This window comes from Choloepus didactylus, chromosome 3 (genome assembly GCF_015220235.1).
Source record: "Choloepus didactylus isolate mChoDid1 chromosome 3, mChoDid1.pri, whole genome shotgun sequence".
Classification (NCBI taxonomy): Eukaryota; Metazoa; Chordata; class Mammalia; order Pilosa; family Megalonychidae; genus Choloepus; species Choloepus didactylus.
This window is the reverse complement of record NC_051309.1, coordinates 201,474,639-201,497,458: the sequence shown is the minus strand read 5'-3', so window position 1 is coordinate 201,497,458 and position 22,820 is coordinate 201,474,639. Positions and strand designations below refer to the sequence as shown.

Here is a 22,820-nt window from a genome sequence, read left to right as displayed (position 1 = left end):
ACTAGTTAATTCTAAAAATAACACCTTGAACAGAACACTCAGTTAAAAAGTTTTTAGGATAAAAATAATTATCACCAAAAGAAGTTAAGCAAACTATTATAATTTTTACTTTCATCCAATGAATTTTATATAAGCATGTTTCTGCAAATATCAGCTATCCACTGTCAGGAACAGTTATGATTAAAAATAATAATAAAACCATAGCATCTAATGTTTCAATTGTGCCTCAACTCAAACAAGGGGTAATAGACTAGCAAGCTGCATACATCACTGGATACACAGCTGATATTGTCATCAGATAATAATAAAGAGTCAGAGAATTTTATCACAGAATAGAAATTATTTAAAAAGAGAAGATATAGAAATAAAAACATTGAGGACCAATGTTTGTTTGAGATCAGTTTTGTAACTATTGGACATTCTCTTTTATAGACAGTTGACAGACCGAAGGACTGGTACAAAACAATGTTTAAGCAAATTCACATGGTGCATAAGCCTGGTACGTATGTTTTTTTCTGTTTTCTGGAAGAAAAAAAAAAAAACAGAAGACTATAGTCTCCTCTTTCATGTAGTTTTTGTTCACACAAAATGTCAAGACCCTAGCAAACTTCGTGCCCTCCCTCTGTCTTTTCAATGCTCCTTCTTATTCTCCTTTTACCATATCTCAAATCACCTGTGCCCCCGCCTCACCACTGCACTGCCAAGAAGCTTCTTATAAAGTGCCCTTGGAGAAATGGGCCTATCCCCTGGTCCCTCCCCATCCACAGTCTAAACCAGAGTGTTGTCTGCTTAGACAGACACATTATTTCCCAGTCCATGTATATCTGCTCCTTACCAAGACAGTGAGCATAGGTAGGGCTGGCCGGGTCTGCTCAGCACAGTTGACAAGAGGTCTTTAAAAGCACTTGCTAAAGGAATGCATGACCCGAAAGAGGCAGCCGCCTGGGGAAGTGAGGAAAATGGAAGAGAGAAACAAGGCAAGAGGAGTCAGTCTGTAGAGACCTAGCAAAAAGCAATATTTGAAAATAAAGAACACTATTGTAGACGAGAAAATCTGTGGGTTTTCTAACAAATTTCTGTTGTTTCTCTGAAGTTCTGCTGTCTTGCTATGATATGGTGACAGAGTCTGTATTACCGTATATTTGTTTCATTTTCTAGATGATGACACAGACATGTATAATACTCCTTACACATATAACGCAGGTAGGATGGCTTTCCTTGCTTGCAATAAATAATTCATGTTCTGCAATGTTTGGAAGGACCATGCAGTCGCATTTTACCATTCTGTAATTCGGAGAATCCTTTTTTTCCTCTTCTCAGAGCATGCCTAACAAAGAAATTGATCTTTTCTTGTGGAAATGAGAACTAGTGCTGTTTTGCCTCATTCATTCCCACTGTTAGTTAATTCTCAGCTTCAGGAATGTTTAACCCAAGTGTGAAGGACAGTATGAAAGGACATACTGTAACCTGGGGTTCAAAATAAAATAAAGATCTTCTTTTATCAGTGGAGAGACAGTGATTACAATTGCATAAGATCTTTCAGATACACTTCTAAAAAAGTAAGTCAAACAAAGTATTTTGTGACCTTTTCCATGCTTTTGCTCCCAAGTGCAACCATTCATTAAAAGATGAAAAAAAAAATCCCACTTTGCTAAACCACTTTTCTGACAATGGTCCTAATGATGAAATAACTTCAACTGCAGGCATTTCCACTTGTGTTTGAGTTCGTTGGCATCTGAGGAAGTGGTCTGCAGACTAATGTGAAGGGATCCTTGAATAATGTTTCCCTCCATTCACTGCTTTCTCCTAAATGTCCCACCAGGAGATCCCACACTGGGCCTCCTCTCACTGCTCAGCCTCAGGCGTAGGACTGCTGCACAGTTGTCTTTTTTTTCCTTTCTTTAGAGCAAGCCCCACAGCTCACCTCCCCTGGAGCAGCTGTGACCTCACTTAATTTCTCCTTCCCAGCCTGGCCACAGAACTGCATGAGCTTCTGCCTTCTTTGAAGCCTGAGGCCCTTTCCTGTTAAGAGATTTTGCCAGTAGTCTCCAAAGACAAATAGGGGGAGAACAAATATGACAAGGTTAGCCAGTTGCAAGCCCCCTCCCTGGTTATAGGTCTTGGATCCCCCAGACGATAGCAGAGGCTCACTAAGAGGTTTCCCTCAACTTTTATTCCTGGGGATAGGTATAACAAACTCACCTCCTTTGTTTGGCTTTGAAGGTAAGGCCTGATTATAAGATCAAGTCAAAACAAGTGTAGACTTTGTAGCTTTTTACCTGTCATGGAAATTTGCATGTGCCTTCAAGAAAAGCAAATGAGTGAAAACGGACTTAGCCCAAAAGATTGAGGTTGTAGGCAATTCAAATTTTAATCATTTTTTTAAACATTAAAGTTTGGCTAACATTAGTACTTAGTAAATTGAACAGTAATCACATATTATCTTATAGATCCCTTTAGAGATGATTCAGTTTTATCATTTAATCAGTGGACAAAGCAACAGCAACTAGTGGCTTCCCTTTCACCTAACCCTACCTTCCACTGCTCTATGTCTTGCACTTTGCTGCCCCTGTTTTTTTTTCCTGTGCCATCCCTGCTACCCTGTTTCCCTACCCACCCAATCTAACTCTAGTCTCATTGGTTCCATGGTAACTTCTCTGACCAATCTGCTATCTTCTAACACCCTTTTCTTTTTAATGTATATTTTCTTCATTTGGCCTTTATCATATATTACCAATTATTTTTAACCATCATTCTATTTGTGTCTCATGTCCCCAAATAATGCACTATTAGCTTGTCAAGGGTTTGTTTCCTTGTGCCTTGCACAGCACCTGATATATATATATATATATGTATATATATATATATATATATACACACACACACATACACACAAGTATATATGTATATATATGTATACATATAATATTTTGTTTGATTGTCATTAATTTGTCAATTGTCATATATAAATGTAAATCAGAGCTTTTAAAGTATTAGAAGATATTTGGAAATGGTTAAGTGTTTTTAATGTTCTTCTAAAACCCTATGTTATCAATTTATATGAGCAAGGACAACATGTGTGAGTAACTGTAAATTTATTCCTAGTACCAGTCTGATTATTACCAATTCCAAATTAATTAATTAATGAAAATTTACAATAATCAATTCTCATGTATAGCATAAATTAATAAAGAATATACAGACCAATATATGCATTATGAATATGCTTATTGATAATAATTTTGGGAAAATCATTGGCTCTTTCGAGGGGAACAAATTATTCTATGGACTTTTTAAGTGTCACCTCCTTCCGGTGTGTTTTTTGTTGTCTGTTTGTTTTCATGATAGGCCTGTATAATACACCGTATAGTGCTCAGTCACACCCTGCGGCAAAGACGCAGACTTACAGACCTCTCTCCAAAAGCCACTCAGACAACGACGGCGCCGAAGCCTTTAAGGACGCGTCCTCCCCGGTGCTTCCCCCGCAGGTTCCGCCCCCCGTCCCACCACTTCGACCCAGAGATCGGACTTCCTCGGAAAAGTAAGGCACTTTCCCCAAGAGTGGGCTATATATAACTTAGGATAAAAACAGGACCACGTGGCATTTGGTGGAAGAATCAATGCTTATCTTACAGAGGTAATACATGTGGCATCTTATTTCAGTAGAGCATGCGCGTTGGATTTAATTAGAGCTAAGTTTGCATCTTGACTTGGGCATGTTAGCTGTATGAGCTGAGTAAGTTGCTTCTATTTCCCAAGCTGCAGTTCCTCTTTATAATGGGTTTAAAATACAGTATATCTCATTGTTGTTCTCAGATTTAAATGATATAATACAGAAAAAGTGCTCCACCTACTGCTGGGCAAATAGTGAGCTCTCAATGAAGGTTATCTATAAGTGGGATTATTAGTCATATCCCTAATTTTAAAATGACACAGTGAAAGTGTGCTTATAAAGCTTTATTTTCTGTGAACAGTTTCCATAAAAAATATGTCAGTGGGAAAAAGATTGTTAGTATCATCTCAAAAGTCTGGTGAAAATGAGTCATAGACAGACACTTGTTAGCTAATGTCTTATTTATGGTTTATGAATAACCTTCTTTGCTCTCAAAAGATATTTTGGATGCTAGACAGAAATTTTTAAATTATTAATAAACCCAACATTTCCAATCTGGGGAAACTGAAAATTAGATATGTAGTTCTTTAACCTGCTACACCAAAGGAAGTACAAGTCATGATTTCTACTTATTTGACTTCTGAAATGCATTTATTGATTAAAAAGTATAGATTGGGCTCATGTTACTTGGAGTCTAATTTAGGTCACCGTGATGTCATGAACCAAGATTGTAAAAGTTTTTGCTGCAATCTCAACAGAGGAGATCAACACAGTACATGTATTGACTAAATAAGAATATGAGAATTCTCAGAACTAATAACTCATTATTAGGCATCTCTCAATCACACCCATTCCCAGAGAAATTATACCAACACCCCATTGTACCATAGAGTAACTGACAATCATATAGGACACCACAAAAATAGACACATCATGTCTGAAGGGATTCTCATTTTAATACTAATCTCTTCGTGATGGGTTCTGTGTTTAGAAAGTGTGATGTCCTAAAATTTGAGAAACGGTTGTCTAGACACAATGATATCTTTGCCATAAAAATAGAACCAAAATGAACTCATTTACTTGTGCCGTTTTTTTCCTGTTTTTTAATAAAAATAAATATCTCAATGAGAAATATGATAATCTCTTAAAAATTTCTAAATGGCTTTCATATACATTGTCTCAAGTAATCCTCAAAAGGTCTCTGTAAGGAAGAAAAGGCGTAGTGTCACTTTCTATGTTTTACAAATAGAAAAAAAACTGAATAAGGTTTAAGGGGTTTGCTGAATATTAACCCATCAATTTAGCAGAAAGCCAGGACTTGCCCCTAATTTTTTAGTCTCTTAGATCACTTCTGTTTTCAACATGCGATGGAGTCAGAATTCCATCACATTCCATGGAGTGAGAATTGTGCCCCCATCTATAACCAGAAAATCCCTCTTCCACAAAAATCACCAAGCCAGCAGAAACTTTCTTCTTTAGCCCTAGCTACCTAGAAAAGCTTTACTTTCCAAGTCCTTCTTTGACAGTACCTTGGAAGATGCTAGTTCAAGAAAAAGAGCCAATTCCAGGTAGCATAAGCAGTGAGATAGATGTTGGACTCTGGTGTTTTTGTTTTTTTGTGTTTTTTTTTTCTGGGAGGTGAAGGTTATTTTAATTAAAAAAAAAAAAAAATGAAAAGGATTCCACAGAAAAGGACTTAAATATTTACATAAAATTGTAAAATTATTTGTATTATGAAGAAGACAAATTGGAAAATTGTTGGTAAAAAATAGAGCAGAAAAATAATACTATCCTAAATATTTTAAGAACCCAGTTGATAAACAGAGGACATTAAACCTCACTTAGAATAAAAGAAGTAGTCCAACAGCAAGACATTTTTCCCTGGTCACCTGGGCAGGGATTGTTTTCTTTTTGAATGCAGTTTTATTGAGATATATTCAAACTATACAGTCTATCCAAAGTGTACTATCAGTGGCTCATAGTATGATCACACAGTTATGCATTCATTACCACAATCAATTTTAGAACATGGTGATTGCTTTTTAATGAAATATCATTTGTCAGTGAGGACACAAGAAGCCCTCCCTATCAGTCCTGGTGGGAAATGCATGCAACTATTCTGGAGGATAATCCAAAGAATTCTGTTTTTATTTTCAAATCTATTTGTGAGTTTATTTTGCCATGTATTTTTAAGCAATTTTCTGTCATTCTTTTTTTTTAACTCAGTTTTATTGAGGTATATTCACATATCATAAATCATCTGTGGTATGCAATCATCTGTTCACAGCACCATCAAATAGTTGTGCATTCATCTCCCCAATCTATTTTTTGAACATTTTCCTTATACCAGAAAAAATAAAAATAAGAGTAAAAAATAAAAGTAAAAAAGAACACCCAAATCATCCCCCCCATCCCACCGTATTTCTCATTTTAGTTTTTGTCCCCATTTTTCTACTCATCCGTCCATACACTGGATAAAGGGAGTGTGATCCACAAAGTTTTCACAATCACACTGTCACCCCTTGTAAGCTACACTGCTACATAGTCATCTTCGAGTCCAGGCTACTGGGTTGCAGTTTGATGGTTTCAGGAATTTACATCTAGCTAGTCCAATACATTAAAACCTAAAAAGGGTTATCTATATAGTGCATAAGAGTGCACACCAGTGAACTCTGGTTTTTAAAAATAATACCAGTGAAGCATCTTCTGTGCCACGCAGCTTGCTCCTGTGTGTGACAAATTAAGTGATATTTTTGTACCTTTCACAGAGAAACCATGATGCCACTTGCAAGAATAAACAAAACCAAACATGACGTGTGCATTTTCCCCTGTCACTTTAGATCAAGTATGCCAGGTCACAGAGTGGTAGGATAGACTAACATAGCTTAATGGAACATACGGCCACTGTACGACCACTTATTCTAAACACAAACATATGCGACTGCCATTAGCGAGCCAGGGGTTTACTAGCAGGTCACTGGCTGCAGGTCTATAAACCCCTTTTGGGAGTTCATGAGTCAGCCATAGGATAGTCACTGTATGAAAAAAATAAAGGGACTTATAGTATGAAATAAAGGAAATGACTTTCTTTAAATCATTTATGCTGAACAAAACATAAATGTGGTGCTATCTGCAGGCTAACTTTTTATCCTGAGAGATTTTTAAAATCTATACTAAAGTTAAATAGAAAATCAGATAATTGTATAGACCTGCTTTAAGCCTAATGAATTATTTTAACATGTAATTTGTCATTTCTTATTTCTAGGCATGACTGGGATCCTCCAGACAGAAAGGTCGACACCAGAAAATTTCGTTCGGAGCCAAGAAGTATTTTTGAATATGAACCTGGGAAGTCATCAATTCTTCAACATGAAAGACCAGTAAGCTTTTGTCATTAAGCAGAATGCCAGTTCTCTAGTCTTCCTGGGTTTAAATAAATCTTGAGTTTCATACTTTTTAGCAGTTTTTGTCACTAAGGTAAATTATTTGCCATTATTTTGAAATCAACTCTTTATTTTGTATCACTATTTGTGCATTTGTCTCAGAAATTAAAGATGCATTCTCAGCTAGATAGATAGAAATATGGAAAAGACAGGAAGATAGGAAAATAAAAGGAAGAGAGATGAGAGAGAAAGAAAGGAAAGAAAAGAAGGAAGGAAGGAAGAAAGGTGATAGAGAAGGAGAGAGAGAGACAAGATTCACTTTCCACTTGCATGGAACTATGGCGGTGCTCAAACATGGCCATGAGTTTAATTTTTGAGAAAGGAAAAAAATCCTCATAAATGCAACACATAATTGCTGTTCTACATTGCTAATGAGAAAAATCGGTCATTAAACCCTCCAAAACACATGGATCCAGGCAGTTCCAACCCTTGGTTTCCATATTGCTTTCTTTGGCTTAAGGGGAGATTTTCCAAATGCCTTTTTTATGACAAGTTGTTTTAATTAATTCTTATTAAATCCTTCTCAGGTTACCAAGCCTCAAGCTTCCTGATTGATTGTCAATCTAATGGATCAAGATTACATTTAACTTTGCAGCATTTTTATACCAATTACTTATCCTAATTATACGCAAACAAAAAGATATATAAATCTGAGAAAAAAAAATCGCTTGCCTCCTCAAACTGCAATTTAACAAAGTGAAAGGTTCTTCCTTGGTACTCTTCAGTTTTGATTTCCCAGTCTTTCTGTGTCTTTTGCTTCTTCTTAAAGATCAGGGCTCTCGTGATCTCTTTGAAATTCTACAATTCCTCTGCACCGCCACCAAAATCTGCTTCTAGAAAAGCAATTTATGTCATTTGCATTTTACACTGGTCCTTGCCTTAAAATAATTTTAGGTGTCAGTGAACAGGGAAAAAAGAGCTTTTTTTGTTAGCACATTCAACAGTATCCAGAGATCACGCCATTATATATCATGCAAGGCCAGCCCTGAAATTTGATTTGGAAATCTTTACCTCACCAAACCCAACGTGAGTGTTCTTAATTTTGCTTTTGGAGCCCCATTTTTGTGGTTGTGCTCTTGAGAAGCATGTTCGAAACTTTATAATCACTTGGTAATTCATACATATTTATGTAAGCCTTCTTTGCCTTTCTTCAATAACTCATATCTTTTAGAGTAACAGGACTTCAACAGAAAAACTGAGAGAAAGAAAAGAGGACCACCGCTGATTTGCAGGCTCCATTGCAAACTTATAACACATTAACTAGGTTGTATGATTGAATATCATATGATACTCTGAAACTTTTAGAATGAGAATTGAGTAAACCACAATGTAACCATTGCATAAATTTGAGAACAGCCAAACAAGTTTGCAAAATAATGATCCCAGATTCAAACATAAAAAATGAAACTATCATTCTAGTAATTTAGGAGACTCTTAGGATGATGAACCTTGCCATTGTATTGGCATGCATTTGTAGCTGTGGCATCAGGAAATAGGTCTGTTATTTACTCATTCAACAGCATTTATTGAGCACTATGTGCCTGACATTGTTTTAGGTACTGGGGATACAGTAGTGAACAAGACACAGTCCCTGTCTCAAGGAACTCCAGTCTGTAGTAGACAACCTCCCATATGGTTAAAATGGCAGGACACCTAAAGAATCCTCCTTTTGCCCCCTCAAGGCCTCTTTTGTGGGTCGTGGTGACCAAAATTCCCATATTACTCATGACTTTGTATTAGAGCTTTAAAGACTCCTAGTTTAAACATTGCAAATAACAAAAGTTGTTCATCTTTACTGAGCACTTTCTGTGTGCCAGACCCCCATAATTAGGAACTTATGTCTTACCTCGTATAATGTTTCCAACAACCCTATAAAGTAGATACGTGACTTTCCCATTTTACAGCTGGAGAGACTGAATCACACATAAGAATCTTTGCCCCAGGCTTGCATAGCTGCTGGATGCTGGAGCCAGTAGTTGAGCCCAGACAGACTCATACCTGGTGTGTCTGACCAACAATGAACTCCTGTGCCAGGACTGGCTGAGTAGGACACACATTTAGCAAGTAGTGCTTATCACCTCAGTTTGATTCTTAAACAGAATAAAGCCATTTATTTATTTATTTACTAATTTATAATAAATTAGTGTACTTAATTTACATTACCAGAAACCTGGGCCCTGAGTAATTAGGACACAAGACCAGTACATTTAACTGCTTCTATGAAGAATAGAGAGATCTAGAATTTGGGTCTGTATGGGTCTCAGCCACCACAGACTGGAGAAGCCAGAGAAAAAGAAGTGAAAGGAACCTAGAGAAGTGGAAGGAAATGAGAATGGGCATTCAATGGGAGAATGCAAAGAGCCAAATTGTGTTTGCCTCCTTAACAATCTTGCTGAGAACCAGCCTTGTGCAAAAACAAGATATGAGCTAAGCATCTGCATCATTTTGGTCAGGTGTTTTTATTGTAGGACTACTATATTATCTTTTTTAAAATCAATGAGTTAATTTTGATTAGCTCTATAAATCAGACCAAAAAAACAAAAACAAAAACAAAAAAAAAACAAAGAAAAACAGGGCTATGGACAAAGTGGTTTTGCAGAGACTGGCTATACATTGATATAGTTTTTCTAAATCTGGAGTGTCTTGAACACACAAAGCTTGGAGGATGAAGAGCAGGTCTGCTAAGCGAGAGCTGTGGGATAGCAAATGGACAACATGCATTTAAAGCTTTTAAGAGTGCACTCTCATGTCTTCATTTTGTAAGTATTCCTTTGCTCTTCTCTGATTTGATTTTTGTAAATTAAACACAACAGCCAGGGAATTCTGTGTTGCTGTTTTGAATTCCTAGATGACACCACCATCTGCCCAATTTTCCTAGGTGTCATCTTGGGTTTCCTTCACCTTCAGTGATCTCAAAGTCCTACCCCCTTGGAGAAATGCCACTGCCACTCCTCGCTTCTAGTTCACCACTGTCTCTTGCCTGGATTACCACAATCTCTTGATTCATTTCACTGGTTCTCCAATCTATTCTCCACACCACGACTAGGGCAATCTTTATAAAATCTTTATGAAACCTCCTGCTCAAAACTTTCTGCCTGCTCCCCACCATGTTAGGGCAAAATCCAAATTCCTTAACATAATTTACAACATCCTTGTGATTTGACTCGGGCTGACTTCTTCAATCTCCTCTCTCTTCCCATCCTCCCCACCTCTCTCTCTCTGTGTTCCAGCTGTACTGAGAGCTTTCTATTCCCTCCTTGCTCGACCTTTGCACAGGCTACCCACTACCTCTGCCTTCACATGGAAAATCCCACCTCATCTTCCAGGTCTCAGCCTGGACACACTTCCCCCAGGACATTTTCCCTGCTGCCCCATCTCTAGGGTTAAAGCTCCCCTGCTGCGTGCCTGTGGCACCCTGTGTTTCCCCCCTCACCATGGCCCTTCCATGCTGAATTGCAATGGCCTGTTCGCTTATCTGTGCTCCCCACTAGATTTTCAGCTCCTTGAAGGCAGGGACCCCATCTGGGGCAGCCGTGGCATCCCTAGCACCTAGCACAATGCCTGGCACATGATAACGTGTTTGGTGAATACTCGCTGAATTGATAAGCGAATGAATGAATATAGGTTTTACACTTAGTAGTTAGTTGTTAAAGACTGGTGAGAGACCGAATTGTGTTGCTTATCTATGAAATCTGTACGATCCTCGTGACAATAGGCATTGTGGGTCTCAGTCAGAGCACACCTGGGAGATTCAACACGGTGCTGTTAGGAACGATGGTTCACTAATTCCATGATTCCGTGGGCTCAGGAGGGGAGCACTGTGTGAATAAAAGGCCCCCAGGACCTGCCAAAAAAGGTCCCCTTCTTCCCATAGGAATCAATGCAATACGTGTTGATGTTCTTTAACAGGAAAGTAAAAGAGAATGTAATTTTTTGAAGCTCATTGTTATTCAACTGACTATAAATTTAGAAATGCTGACTACCCAGGGCTATGGTTTGATCACCAATCACCAGGAATTTATCTTACACTGACTTGAACCACAAATCCAGCATGTTTCCACAATGTAATATACTTATTCCATGAGACAATAACACAAACTCTCTCCTAGGATATTTAAAAGAAAACTTTACATTCAATCAGAATTAGACATATTTGTAGGTGAGCCACATTTTTTTTTTAATAAAGCACTGTTTAGGATCTCTTTATGCTTGAAAAACTAGAAAATAATAAAAGGGTGTTACTTTTCCCTACAATAACTAAACCAGCATGGAATGATAAAAGCAGAAGGAAATAACCTTTGGAAATAACATGCGGAGTTGATATATAATTTAAAACATCAGTGAACTTAAGCTTCTTTATCAGTGAAGATTGTTGCTCAAAGCTCAAAGTTTTAGGAGCTTCCTCTGATCATCTGATCATTTGAACCATAAAGATATCCCAACTAACAATATATATAGCATTGATTGTGAAACCACAATGAATATAAAACACAGCAGTCAACTCCATTAAAGCTTAGAATCTAAAGGACACATTAAAGAACCAAATTACATTGTTACTTCTTGTTTGGAGCAACATATAGAAATCTATGACAGCAATGGGAATGCTGAGAAAAGTGACATCTCTATAACCACAAAAGCAACTAAATGTTTTTAATTTGTTGAAGACACACAAAACTTGAATACTCTTTATCCCTGGTAACTCTTAAATGAGGATCATGTGTGAATCATAGTTTTCGTTTTTCTTAAGTGCGTCCTCTTGCACTAATGAGTTACTCTTAAGCAGAGATTTGCATTTTTTTTCAAAATGAGAATAGAGAAAAATGGTTAAAAAGATGCACAACGGTATCTCTGCCCTTTTGTCTTTTACAGCAATTAGTGGAAAGCATAATCACTTTGAACCTGGTTTGACTTGCAAATTTCCCATGGTGAACAAGGGATAATTTTTCTTGCCTCCTGAATGAGCTTCTGAGTGTTAATATTAACCCTGAACTCAAAGGAACTTTCAAGTTAACACACGGAAAGTGTTGAATTAGGGAGATTATTAACTTGCCCATGTGGCTGTTGGCTGACCATCTGTATGTGTGTCACTGACTTTTAAGTCTGCTGTGTATCCTAGCAGTGGCTCTGGATTCCTGCAAAAGACATTTAATTGTTGCAAAACTGAAGGGATTGAACAGGTCAGCCACGGCAAAGTGAAAATTCTAGTTCTGCCACTTGAAGTTTCTTTACCTTAAAGGCTCTGCTCAAGTGTGTGTGGTCTGAACTACATTCCAAAGTTACAGATCCCCAATTATAATTTGGGAGATGTTAATATCTATTGGCATAGAATATAGATAGTTTCCCATTGTGACTATAATTTGAATTTTTAATCTACAAAATCATGATTTGTTGAAAATTGCCATTCTAAATATGGTACAGGATGTCAAGTTTTCTGTGATATATATATATATATATCACAGAAATATATTTCTAAAACCAGATCTTAGTGTATCCATTTTTACATGTTTTCTTTAACTGGAAGTCAATGTGAAGCTACAGCAACTGGCAAAATACTTACTGCTATTCAAAACTTTTTTTTTACAAATTTATTTCCTTCAAGAGAAATTCCCTTCTCCACTTAGCAAAACAAAACATGGTACTTGAGAATAGAGCTTATAAAATTGGAAATTAATAATATCATTAAGTATATAACATTAGAAACAATGTGGAAGAAATATTATGCCTCCAAAGATAGAACAAAAATTTCTGGGAAATTCTCTCCACTGTTAATTATTCTGAAAATCAGCTCCAGCAGAACCATTCCATGAATTATTTATATTCTGTAGCTATCATAATCTAAATAATTGGAGAAAAATAATGTTTTGGTAATATAAAAATCTCAGTCAATGCTTTTGCCAGTATCAAATCAAATGTGGGTTAGTAAATTAAATGGAAAATGGCAAATTAGTTTCTAGAATATTTTCTTTCTGTTATTTCTGTAGTGTAAACTAAAGGAAATATTGGCATAAAGGAAAATATGCCAAGATTCATGCAACATTCTCCCATACATAATACTAAGATGTTCACTTTGATTTTTATATATTGCACAAATAACATTCTAACAGTATAGCAAAATAGTACTTAGAACACCATTGTAGTCTTTTGTGTTTGTGTGCATTTCCTGACTGTGCTCATCCAGATATAGGCTTTGTAATAACTGTACAGGTACATCATTATATTCTGCTTTTATCACTTTGTATCCCATTATAAATATTTCCCGTGTCTCTACACAGTCTTTATAGTCTCTCTGTTTTGGGTAACATAGGCCCTTTCACTATTTAGTTGTAATGTCTCATAATATTTTTTATCATTGTCTATAGTTACTATTATAATCTTTTATTATAAAATATTGAAATAAAACCACCTCTAAAAATGCTTTGGATATAATTCATTATTAAATACAGACTGTATCATTGACAAGTCTTTTGGAAATGCAACAACTCAACAAAACACTGGGACAAGCTCATATCAAAATAGTGCCTTTGTTTAAACATGGTATCTCTCAAAACACGCAACACTACAAGGTGATAGAGCATTTCTTCCAGAACTGAGATGTGGTTACTTGGTGGAAGTTCCTTGCATTCCTTTAAAGCATGTAATAGCCCTCCTGGAAAATGTCTGAGTAGTAGTAACAGCTCCTCTTTTGGCCAAGGTGAATGGCTCTTGGGGAACCAGAGCTTGTTTTTTGCTGCCTTAAATACTGTACTGCCCAATTGCACTTGTTTATTTAGTGTATTGTGATAATTATCAAAGAAGCAATAACCCACCTATAGTACTTCAAGCATCCAGTTGTAATATAAAATAAACAGCCTGAGTCAATCTAGTCAGGCATGTATTATTTGAAAACACAAAAGCTATTGCTGGATAAAATAATTCTGTGTGTTTGATGTTTCCTTTACTAAAGTAATTGCATGTATTTTCCCGAGTGGTTTGCACTTCTCCATTTATGCAATATCTTCAGTACAACATTCAGAAACCACCAGAGGGGACCAAGTCAGTTGCAAAAATTGACTTCTCTAAATTACAATGTTGACCAAACCAAGAAGGATTTTATCCTATACTCCTTCCCCACTTACAGCCATCCACAGTACTGTGAAAAACCTAACCCCGTCTAAATCCCCCTCTCTAGCTCAGAGTAAATGAGTGGAAGGTGAAACTTGTGATACTTGGGGCATCTTTCCTCATTTTCAGAGAAGACCCCTGGTCTTCAGATCATTCCAAGGTTCCAGACCATTCCTGGGGTATCTGGGTCCCCAGGGACACGTCTCTGAAATGCACCCCCTCCACCTTGCCCAAGGTAGGGCACAAAGCAGTTCTAGCTGGTGTCCTCACAGGTCCATCAAGAAACTATCTAATGAATCAGTTTTTCCTTCACCCCTCTTTATTACAGCCCCCTCTCCCAACAACTCCGACACCTCCTCCAAGGGAGCCGGCCCGGAAGCCTATTTTTGTTCCACCACACCAAGAAGTAACTGGTAGCCCCTCCCCTCCGCCCAGGAGTGTCATCCCCACATCCAGCTTGTGCACCCCGGCTCTCTCTCCCATCCGGGTGAGCTCCTTCCTTCTTTAACTTTTCTAACGCTTGTTGGGAAGTTCAAGCATAGCCCTGGTTCGGGAGAGACTAAGAAGACATTGTCAGAGGCTGGCTACTCGCCACCACCCCGTGCTGCCCCTTTTCCTTCTCATCCAGATCCCAGGTTCTTTGTGCCAATAGACCCTAAAGCCTCCCAGTGCCCCTCCTTCCCCCCTACCTTGTATCTCTTCCCACCTTCCCCCTCCCCTGCTTGTAGGCTCTCCACACACCTGCACCTGAGCCACCTGTCTGCATGCTGTAGGTTGGTTTAGTCTTCCCTACTGAGAGTGTTGTTCACCAATGAAGGCAGCTACTTGGAGACCAACCTGAGACTGTTTCAATCCTCCGGTGTGCTATAAATGCTCATTCTGGCTATTTTATGCATCAAGCTAAGGAGAAAATTTAGTGGAGAGAGGAAATGCTAAAATCATAAGTGATACCATTGAAGCTCACCTTCATATCTTAAGTTTACTCAATTTACTTTACTTCCTTGTTTTCTCCTGCTGAGATTTGTTGGATGAGAGGCGATGCGCGTTGGCGTGTGAGTGCGTGAGTGTGTTTTTCGGACCACATGGCATTTCCCTCACTTAGCTCAGTGTGCCTTTTCCTTCCCTTTTCCTTCACATCTGCTCCAGACTGATCGCATAAATCCAGATGACATAGATTTAGAAAATGAGCCCTGGTATAAATTCTTTTCAGAACTGGAGTTTGGACGCCCGGTAAGTGAGGCTAGATTATTAATATAAGAAACTTAGGAGAATGTTGTTTAATTTATAAAAAGTACCATTATCAGAAGAGACAGGTGTCATTAGAGAGCAAAACCTGAATGCATAATATATATACAAATTTGGGGCAGCTTAGTCTACTGTTATTTCTGTACCAAGTGGTTAAACCTGCTCAGACACTTCCTCTGTGATTTTTCTTTACAACTAAGTTCTGCATTATGATTACTTTATCTTTAATTAATTGCAAATTCAAAATGTTGAGGTAGTTTCTGTCCTGGAATATTCAGGCAATTGTTGTAGCTTTTATGGAAGAGGTGTATTTGTTTACAGTCCATTTTGGCCTAGTTCAGAAAGAAGAGCCACATGACATTTATGATAATAATAATTACTATGATTATAGCTCTCACTTGCTGAAGAACCACCAAATCCTGGAAGATGCTAGGTTCTGTACTCATTATCCCAGTGAGCCCTCACAATGTCCCTCCAATTAAAAGAAACAGGGGGCCTGAGGGGCTAAGTAATTTGCCCAAGAAGGTAAGTGGCAGAATTTAAACCGAGGCCTGACAAATAAAAAATGCCAGATGATTCTCACTATAATATACTGTCAGAGCACCTCATTTACTGTTAGGGATATAAGAAAAGGGGGACATAAGTGGGCCTTGATTTCTAGTCTCGCTTTGGAGCCCCCACATTTCTAGTCCCCAAAACCCCACCAAAGAAGCCCTGAGGTCAGGGTTACCTGACCTCGTGGAAACTGCTGCCCATTTGGTATAAAGAGTCAATTCAAGCCTCAAATAACAATCTCTTTTATTTAGGAACTGTATCTACCAACGGCAATGCATTTCATATGTGTCAGTTGTCTTTTTTTATACTCTTATTGGTGTTTCTCAATTTTAAACTCATAAGTAACATACCAAGATTATATGGCCTGGAAGTTTTATTTAAGATCACAGAGTAAAATCTTTCTTTTACTGTATCATATACTGATTTATATTCTCACATACTGATCATATATTGTATACTGGGTGGTTGTGGTAGCCCCTTTTAGCCATTAAAATGCAAAGGAGACATGTGGTTTGAGTATTATATCTTATTGAACTGAATCAAAAGTGACTGTAAATGAATATAAACTAAGGAGTTTTTCCTAGAATTTCTATTGCCTAATAAGAGAAATGTTCCCCGCCCCCACTTTTCCCAATTTGTATCCTGTAATAAATATAAATGCATTCTATTTCAGAGAAAAAAAATTCTTTAGCTTTATTTTATAGGAATTGTTGTTGTTGATTAGATAGTTTATGGCTATTGCAATTTCTGTTCTGAACCTAAAATATTATAGCTATTTTCTATAATCATTTCAGCCACACATAGAAACTCACCAGCATGCTATCCACTTGCTCCTTTAATGTTCTTTAATATACCTTGCATTCCCCTGTGGTTAGAGGCTGAGAGCACTATTTTTGATCTGATGAAATACATTTATAAATACACTAATCGAATCATTCGCAGTTGTGCCCTGTGCTTGAGAATATTTGCAAACACTGCACTCTTTCTCCCAGGCCACCTCATTTGCTCTGTTCATGTCACTCTTTATGTATATCTGATGCTATCAGCACCCAATTTCTAACTGTTGTCACCTTTTCCACATGTCCATTCCTTGCTGCCATTGATTCTCCTCCATTCCATCTCTACAATTCTGCTTATGTGGTGCGTCTACACTCAGCCTCCTAAAAAGGCTCTGGATTATGTTCAAGATCATTCTTCTGGTGTTTCCAATGAGGTAAAAAAAAACAAAAACAAAAAAAAAAAAAATTCTCTATTTTTCGGATTTCTCTTAGGGACTGTTACTGTGATTCTGAACATCCATGTTTTACAATTCACTATATTGGCTCAGCTATTTTTGAAAATCTATTTGTGTTGTACATAGAATAATTGCTTGGACATTATACCAAGGTCATTGGCTGAATTCAAGGTGAAGAATCACTCCAACCATAACTTTCAGTTAAACTATTCAGTACAGTCCTGTATTCAGCAGTATGAAAATTGAAAATCAAAATTATTAGCCTTAATGCATATATTAATAGCCTGTTTTGTTTAGATTGAGCAAAATACTGCTAGAAGGCTTCTCAGAGCCATTTTATCATCATGCTTTGGGGTCCAGAGTAAGAGGTTAGATTCTTAGACAGTAAGATGTTTGTGTTTCACGTGTTCCTAAAATTTATTTTAATTCTTCCATTTTTTTCTAAATACTCACAACCCGCAGACTTTATCAACAGTTAAGAATAGGGATGATAAATACCTGGCACCCACGTCACAACTCCCCATTTCCACACCATTACTAATTGTTTTTGGCACTGTAATCCAGGCAGCCACTATAGCAGATCATAACTGGCATGTGAGATGAAATACATTTACCATTGCATTTACGACAAATTAATAGATGAAGAATTTATGCAAACCAATGTAAATTTTTATTTGAATCAGGCAGAGTATGAAAAAGGCAGAAACTATTCAGAGCCAAAAACTTTTTACCCTGCTCTCTGCAAAGAAAGACAGAAAATTCTTTTGGAAAGCAGATTTAGGACTCATTAAAAGGCACAAGCAATAGTGGCAATGTCCTACTAAACATCAACTATATAAAAGTCCTGTCTGTGGGAACTGTTAGAAGTTCTAGGATGAGAGCAAAGTGAATAAATTGGTTTTCACACAGTAATTTCTCTGTGATCCTAAGTGAATTCAATAACACTTTAGGAAGTTATCTTATTTTCATTTAAAAGTTTTAACTCAGTTGAATATTGCAACTAGAAGACAAAGCTCGGAGGACACTTACGTTGTATGATGTACCACTGATACGTGGTTGTGGCCACTGGAATTGCAGACATAGGGTCTCAGGAAGAAATGTTCAAGTTTCTAGAGCTTCAGTTTGCAATTCCAAATTATTTCCCTTTGGTAAGCATCAGGGAAGTTGTCTAAATATATATATATTAAATAAAAAGTAAAATAGAGCAATCAGGAAGATTCTGGGTCATTGAATTCACTCATTTCTAATGGCTTATGTTTTGTAGCCGGACTTACAGACTGAAGAGAGTCAGATGAAACCAGAAATTCTATACTTTATGTTGTGTACCCTCATAGCTGAAGATAGGATATCAGTTCAAAATATGAACAAATGAAGAATTTCCTTTGAAAATCAGTTTAGTCAGATATTTCTCTCAGTATATTTCTAGGATGCCTTTAAAGGATTGTTGGCTTATTGAAAACTGAAATGGAATTTAGAGATCACCATGTTGAGTGCATTCATTTTTCAGTCTGGGAAAGCAGGGCCCAACAATTTTAAGAAATATGTCCAAAAAGCACCAAGTGAGATGGTAGCAAAGAAAAAACAAAACACACTTCTCTTGGCCTTTTATTTCAATGCTATTTTGTTCCACACTTCATAGCACTTCCAAGAACAGAAAATTCAGATCTTTTAAAACAAGTTATTTACTTACTGCTATTCCTTGTTAACTATTCAATTTCTATGAAATGAGTGCCTATAGTTAGCAATACACAATAATTCCTGGGCATAAAAATAGTATAAACCTATTTCTGCGCATTCTACCATGTCATGGTAGAAGCAAAAAAATCACATAGAAAAGTGCTTTGCTGATGGTTAAACTACCACTATCTCTTTGGTATTGAGTATGATTCTCATAGCATACAAGTTTTGTTATTAATTTAACATCATGGTTTTTCAGAGTGTAAGAGAGCATACTTGATAAGGTATCTGGGTATTGTCTTTAATAACCTTATGGCAAAAAACTAATTGATTAGATGTTACCTTAATTATCATTTATCGAGTGCTTAGTATATGTCACAAGTAACATACTTTTTAATCCATAAATATACATGAGCAACTGGATTAATGTAAGACTAGTTAAGAATTGTTAAGAAAAGTTTAATCACATGATCACACAGCAGGAAGAGTGATTCAATGTCTAAATTTTATTAGAATGACCTTCTCCTAGATCTGTTAGAGTTATGATAATATGTAAATGCTCAGTGGATCATACCAGGTAAAACAGGCTCCCTCTTTCCTAGAGACAGTTTCCATTTCAAGATGAGTACATTTTTTTATTTGTTGCACATGTTTCCTCTTATGCATCAATCTAGGCTTTTCACTGTTTCCTTATAATTTAATACTGAATTGTTTCCATTAAGTACGCATAAAATCATGGAACAAGTTTCAGTATGTTTTGGACTGATTTCCAGCATAGGAAATAATAATTGTAGTTTTCAACCTAACTCTAAAGCACAATTAGTTTATCAGAGGCAGAGCCTTCATTTCTTAAACTATGTTTCACGTCATAGTACGGTAGTGTTAGGCTCATTACAAGCTGGCAGTTCAAAATTTCCAATCGTTGTAGAGATATTCTAGAAGCACTGTGCATTTGGCACTTTCAACGATCAACTATGGTTTGTGGTTGGAAGACCCCATGAAAACCGTGATCCACTCAAACGAAAATGTTCTGAAGCTCTTCGGTGTTGCTCTTCTACCGAAATGTAGAATCAATGTTTTTAAATTGGAAAATAGTATGTGGTTTTATTTATTTACTTACCACTTGCTTTCTTACTTATTTAGTATTTATTTTCCCACCTTTCCAATGTCCATTTCAGAGTTCAGCAAGTTAAAATGATTATGCAAACTTATCAATCTGGTGGACCAAAAATTTTTTCTAATTTTATATTTAAGAACTTAGGAATCTAAATAATCTAAATATTTTCTAGAAACTAAAACTATAAAGAATATGAATTTTCTGTCTAAGAGAGTGGGAAATATTTTCTTGCAGAGAGATGTTTTTGTTTCTGGGCAGGATTCCATTCTCATTCAGTGAAATAAAATTAAATTAAAATATTAATACAAACAATTTTGAGTTACGCTTAAGGGGTATTGTCAGACTGATCCACATAAAGAATTACAAAATTATATACTAATGTTCTAATTGTTAATCGGTGCTAACTTACAAATAGAAAATAAAGGTATAGAAGTAGTTTGTAATGTGGGCTTTAATTTTCACTAATTAGATTTTTAATACTCTGGTAAAATGTTCCTATGTGACACTGGCTTAAGGTAAAATTTATTAAATCCTGCCTTTATGACTGACATTTTTAAACATTCATAGAAGATTTTCAAACTAGAAATTCATTTCCTCAAAAGAAAAATTATCTTTGGTGAAGAATCAATCATCAAATATTACAAAGGCCACAACTATACACACACACAAACACACACACATATATAGTATATGTATATTTGGTTTGCATTCCCCTGCAGTTGTTCCAGTAGATGGCCATGGAAAATAAAAATTCAAGTCTGTCATTTTTGCTTCATATTTATTTCAGTGTACTGTTCATAGTGAAGGAGTTTGAAAATGGTGTGTAGAATAAGCATTTGAAATTATCAATTTGTGTTATCTATGCTTTCTTTGTTCTTACACCATGGCCAACTGATAGTTGACTTTCTGAGGAAAATATTAAAAGTCTACCCTTTTAAAAAAAGTTACATTTTGATTCATTAGATCATTTATTTTAAACTGGCCCTGAACTTAACTAATTTGAAAGATATGAATCTGTACCTGATTGAAATACCAGGTAGTTTAGTTTCATTTCATACCATATTCTGTGCTTTTTATTAAAATGGAATGTCTATGTTGACAGGTGAAACATATCTCAAATTCTGCTTAAATTTTGTTTTAAAATATAACACCTGGCAACAACAATGATAAATTTTAAAAGAAGGTTTATGTTTTATAAAGACTGAATGATAGATACAAATATTTCTTAAACCTCTGACCATTCTTTCATGTAGGAAATTTCCATTTACAGTCCATAGGCAAGATTCTGAAGTTCATGTTGTGAAATAACTTCAGCTCTTAATTCAGCATTCCTGGGGAAAGGTACCGTTTTTTTGCTTTTTTTTCCCTCATGCAATGTTAGGGTTCTGGATAATTTGAATTACACAGTGAAATGCAATGCAGTACATCAGAAGAAAAAGCAGATAGGAAGAAAGTAGAAATCAGGCTGCATGGTTTCTCTGTAAGAAGACATTTTTATAACCATAATGAATGGTATTTTACAATGTTCTTTTTAGGATACCTAATTTAAAATTTCCCATGATAAAAATCTTCATGAAATTATTATTCTGTCTTAACAGGCTTCCTTGTATCAGTCCTCTATAGACAGAAGCCTGGAAAGACCCACTAGGTAAGACTCTCATTACATTCGGAATATTCTGTTATCAGTGGTTTCTTTATCAACAGTAATACTGTTCGATGAAATAGTAACAAAGATTATTTATCACTCATTTTTATTTTAAGCACCCCACCTCATAAGGTTGTTTTATTCTGTTTCTGCACCATTTTATTTGATCATATTTAAGAATTTATAAAAATTAAGTGAGCAGATTCTAGATTTCATTGCAAACTGAGAAATTCTTCCCAGTTTTCTCTTTTTCAGATAGGGATTATAAATATCTAATTCTCAATGTTGTTATATGACACCTATGACAATATATTTGGAAAAATTTTATGAAGAGTGCTGTGCACATATTTGCTAACTATATTCTGACAACACAAATCAGAAATGCTATTATCACCAATAAATTAGAGCTTAATACATACCAGGTCTTCTAAGTTCATAAACATATTTAATACTAAGATAACACTATATGTTAAGGGACTATTCTTCCCATTTTGTCTCAGAGGAAACTGAAACTTATGCTGAGTTACCCAAGGTGACACAGTTGGGAAGTAGCAGAGATAAAGCAGGGTTTGAACCAAGATAGTTCCTAACAATCAGGCATAACTGCCCCAAGAGCATGCCCAAGGGAAGTTCTGTTGATGTGCTTGAAATTGCACACTTACATTAAAATATTGCAGAAATTCAGAAACTGCTCAGTAGCAATATTGAATAATTCCCAGCCATATCATATGATCAGCAATAACAAATAATATAACATGAATTTACCCTTCAATAAGATTTCTATCAACCCTAAGTAGAAAACCTTGTGAATTGGGTCCTTTGTGAATTGGGTTCATGAGTGCCATCCAACTACAGCAGTATCACTGGAAAGAGCTCCCCAAACCTTCCTTTTATATCTTTTTCATATATATATGCACCTAAAATGTTTGAATTTTAGAATTTGAATCTGACTGAGGACGTAAAAACACAAAAGAGCCTCACATGACAGGATAATGACAACAAAAACAGGTGTAGATTGTGGTGATGAATGCACAACTATGTGATGATACTGTGAGCCATTGATTGTATACTTTGGATGGATTGCATGGCATATGAATATGTCTCAAAAAATTGCATTAAAGAAAAAAAACAAGTGTGGAAGATTTGGCATCTCATTTAGAGGAAAGCAGACAATTTCTGAGGTCTGACTC

The 22,820-nt window shown here is 36.3% G+C and overlaps 1 protein-coding gene across 45 annotated transcripts in view; it reads left to right on the top strand.

Annotated features, from left to right (window-relative positions):
* Positions 1 to 22,820, top strand: part of SORBS2 (sorbin and SH3 domain containing 2) — a 346,937-nt gene that overhangs the window by 282,080 nt on the left and 42,037 nt on the right. For 28 of the 45 annotated variants that reach the window (XM_037831147.1, XM_037831152.1, XM_037831148.1 and 25 more), the window contains 8 exons: positions 433 to 499; positions 1,159 to 1,203; positions 3,349 to 3,541; positions 6,879 to 6,993; positions 14,486 to 14,644; positions 15,304 to 15,387; positions 17,114 to 17,170; positions 21,584 to 21,633. In XM_037831147.1, the coding sequence (XP_037687075.1) occupies positions 433 to 499; positions 1,159 to 1,203; positions 3,349 to 3,541; positions 6,879 to 6,993; positions 14,486 to 14,644; positions 15,304 to 15,387; positions 17,114 to 17,170; positions 21,584 to 21,633 (770 nt within the window). The remainder of the gene's footprint in view (positions 1 to 432; positions 500 to 1,158; positions 1,204 to 3,348; positions 3,542 to 6,878; positions 6,994 to 14,485; positions 14,645 to 15,303; positions 15,388 to 17,113; positions 17,171 to 21,583; positions 21,634 to 22,820) is intronic. The other 17 variants (XM_037831162.1, XM_037831157.1, XM_037831175.1 and 14 more) reach the window with 7 other exon arrangements.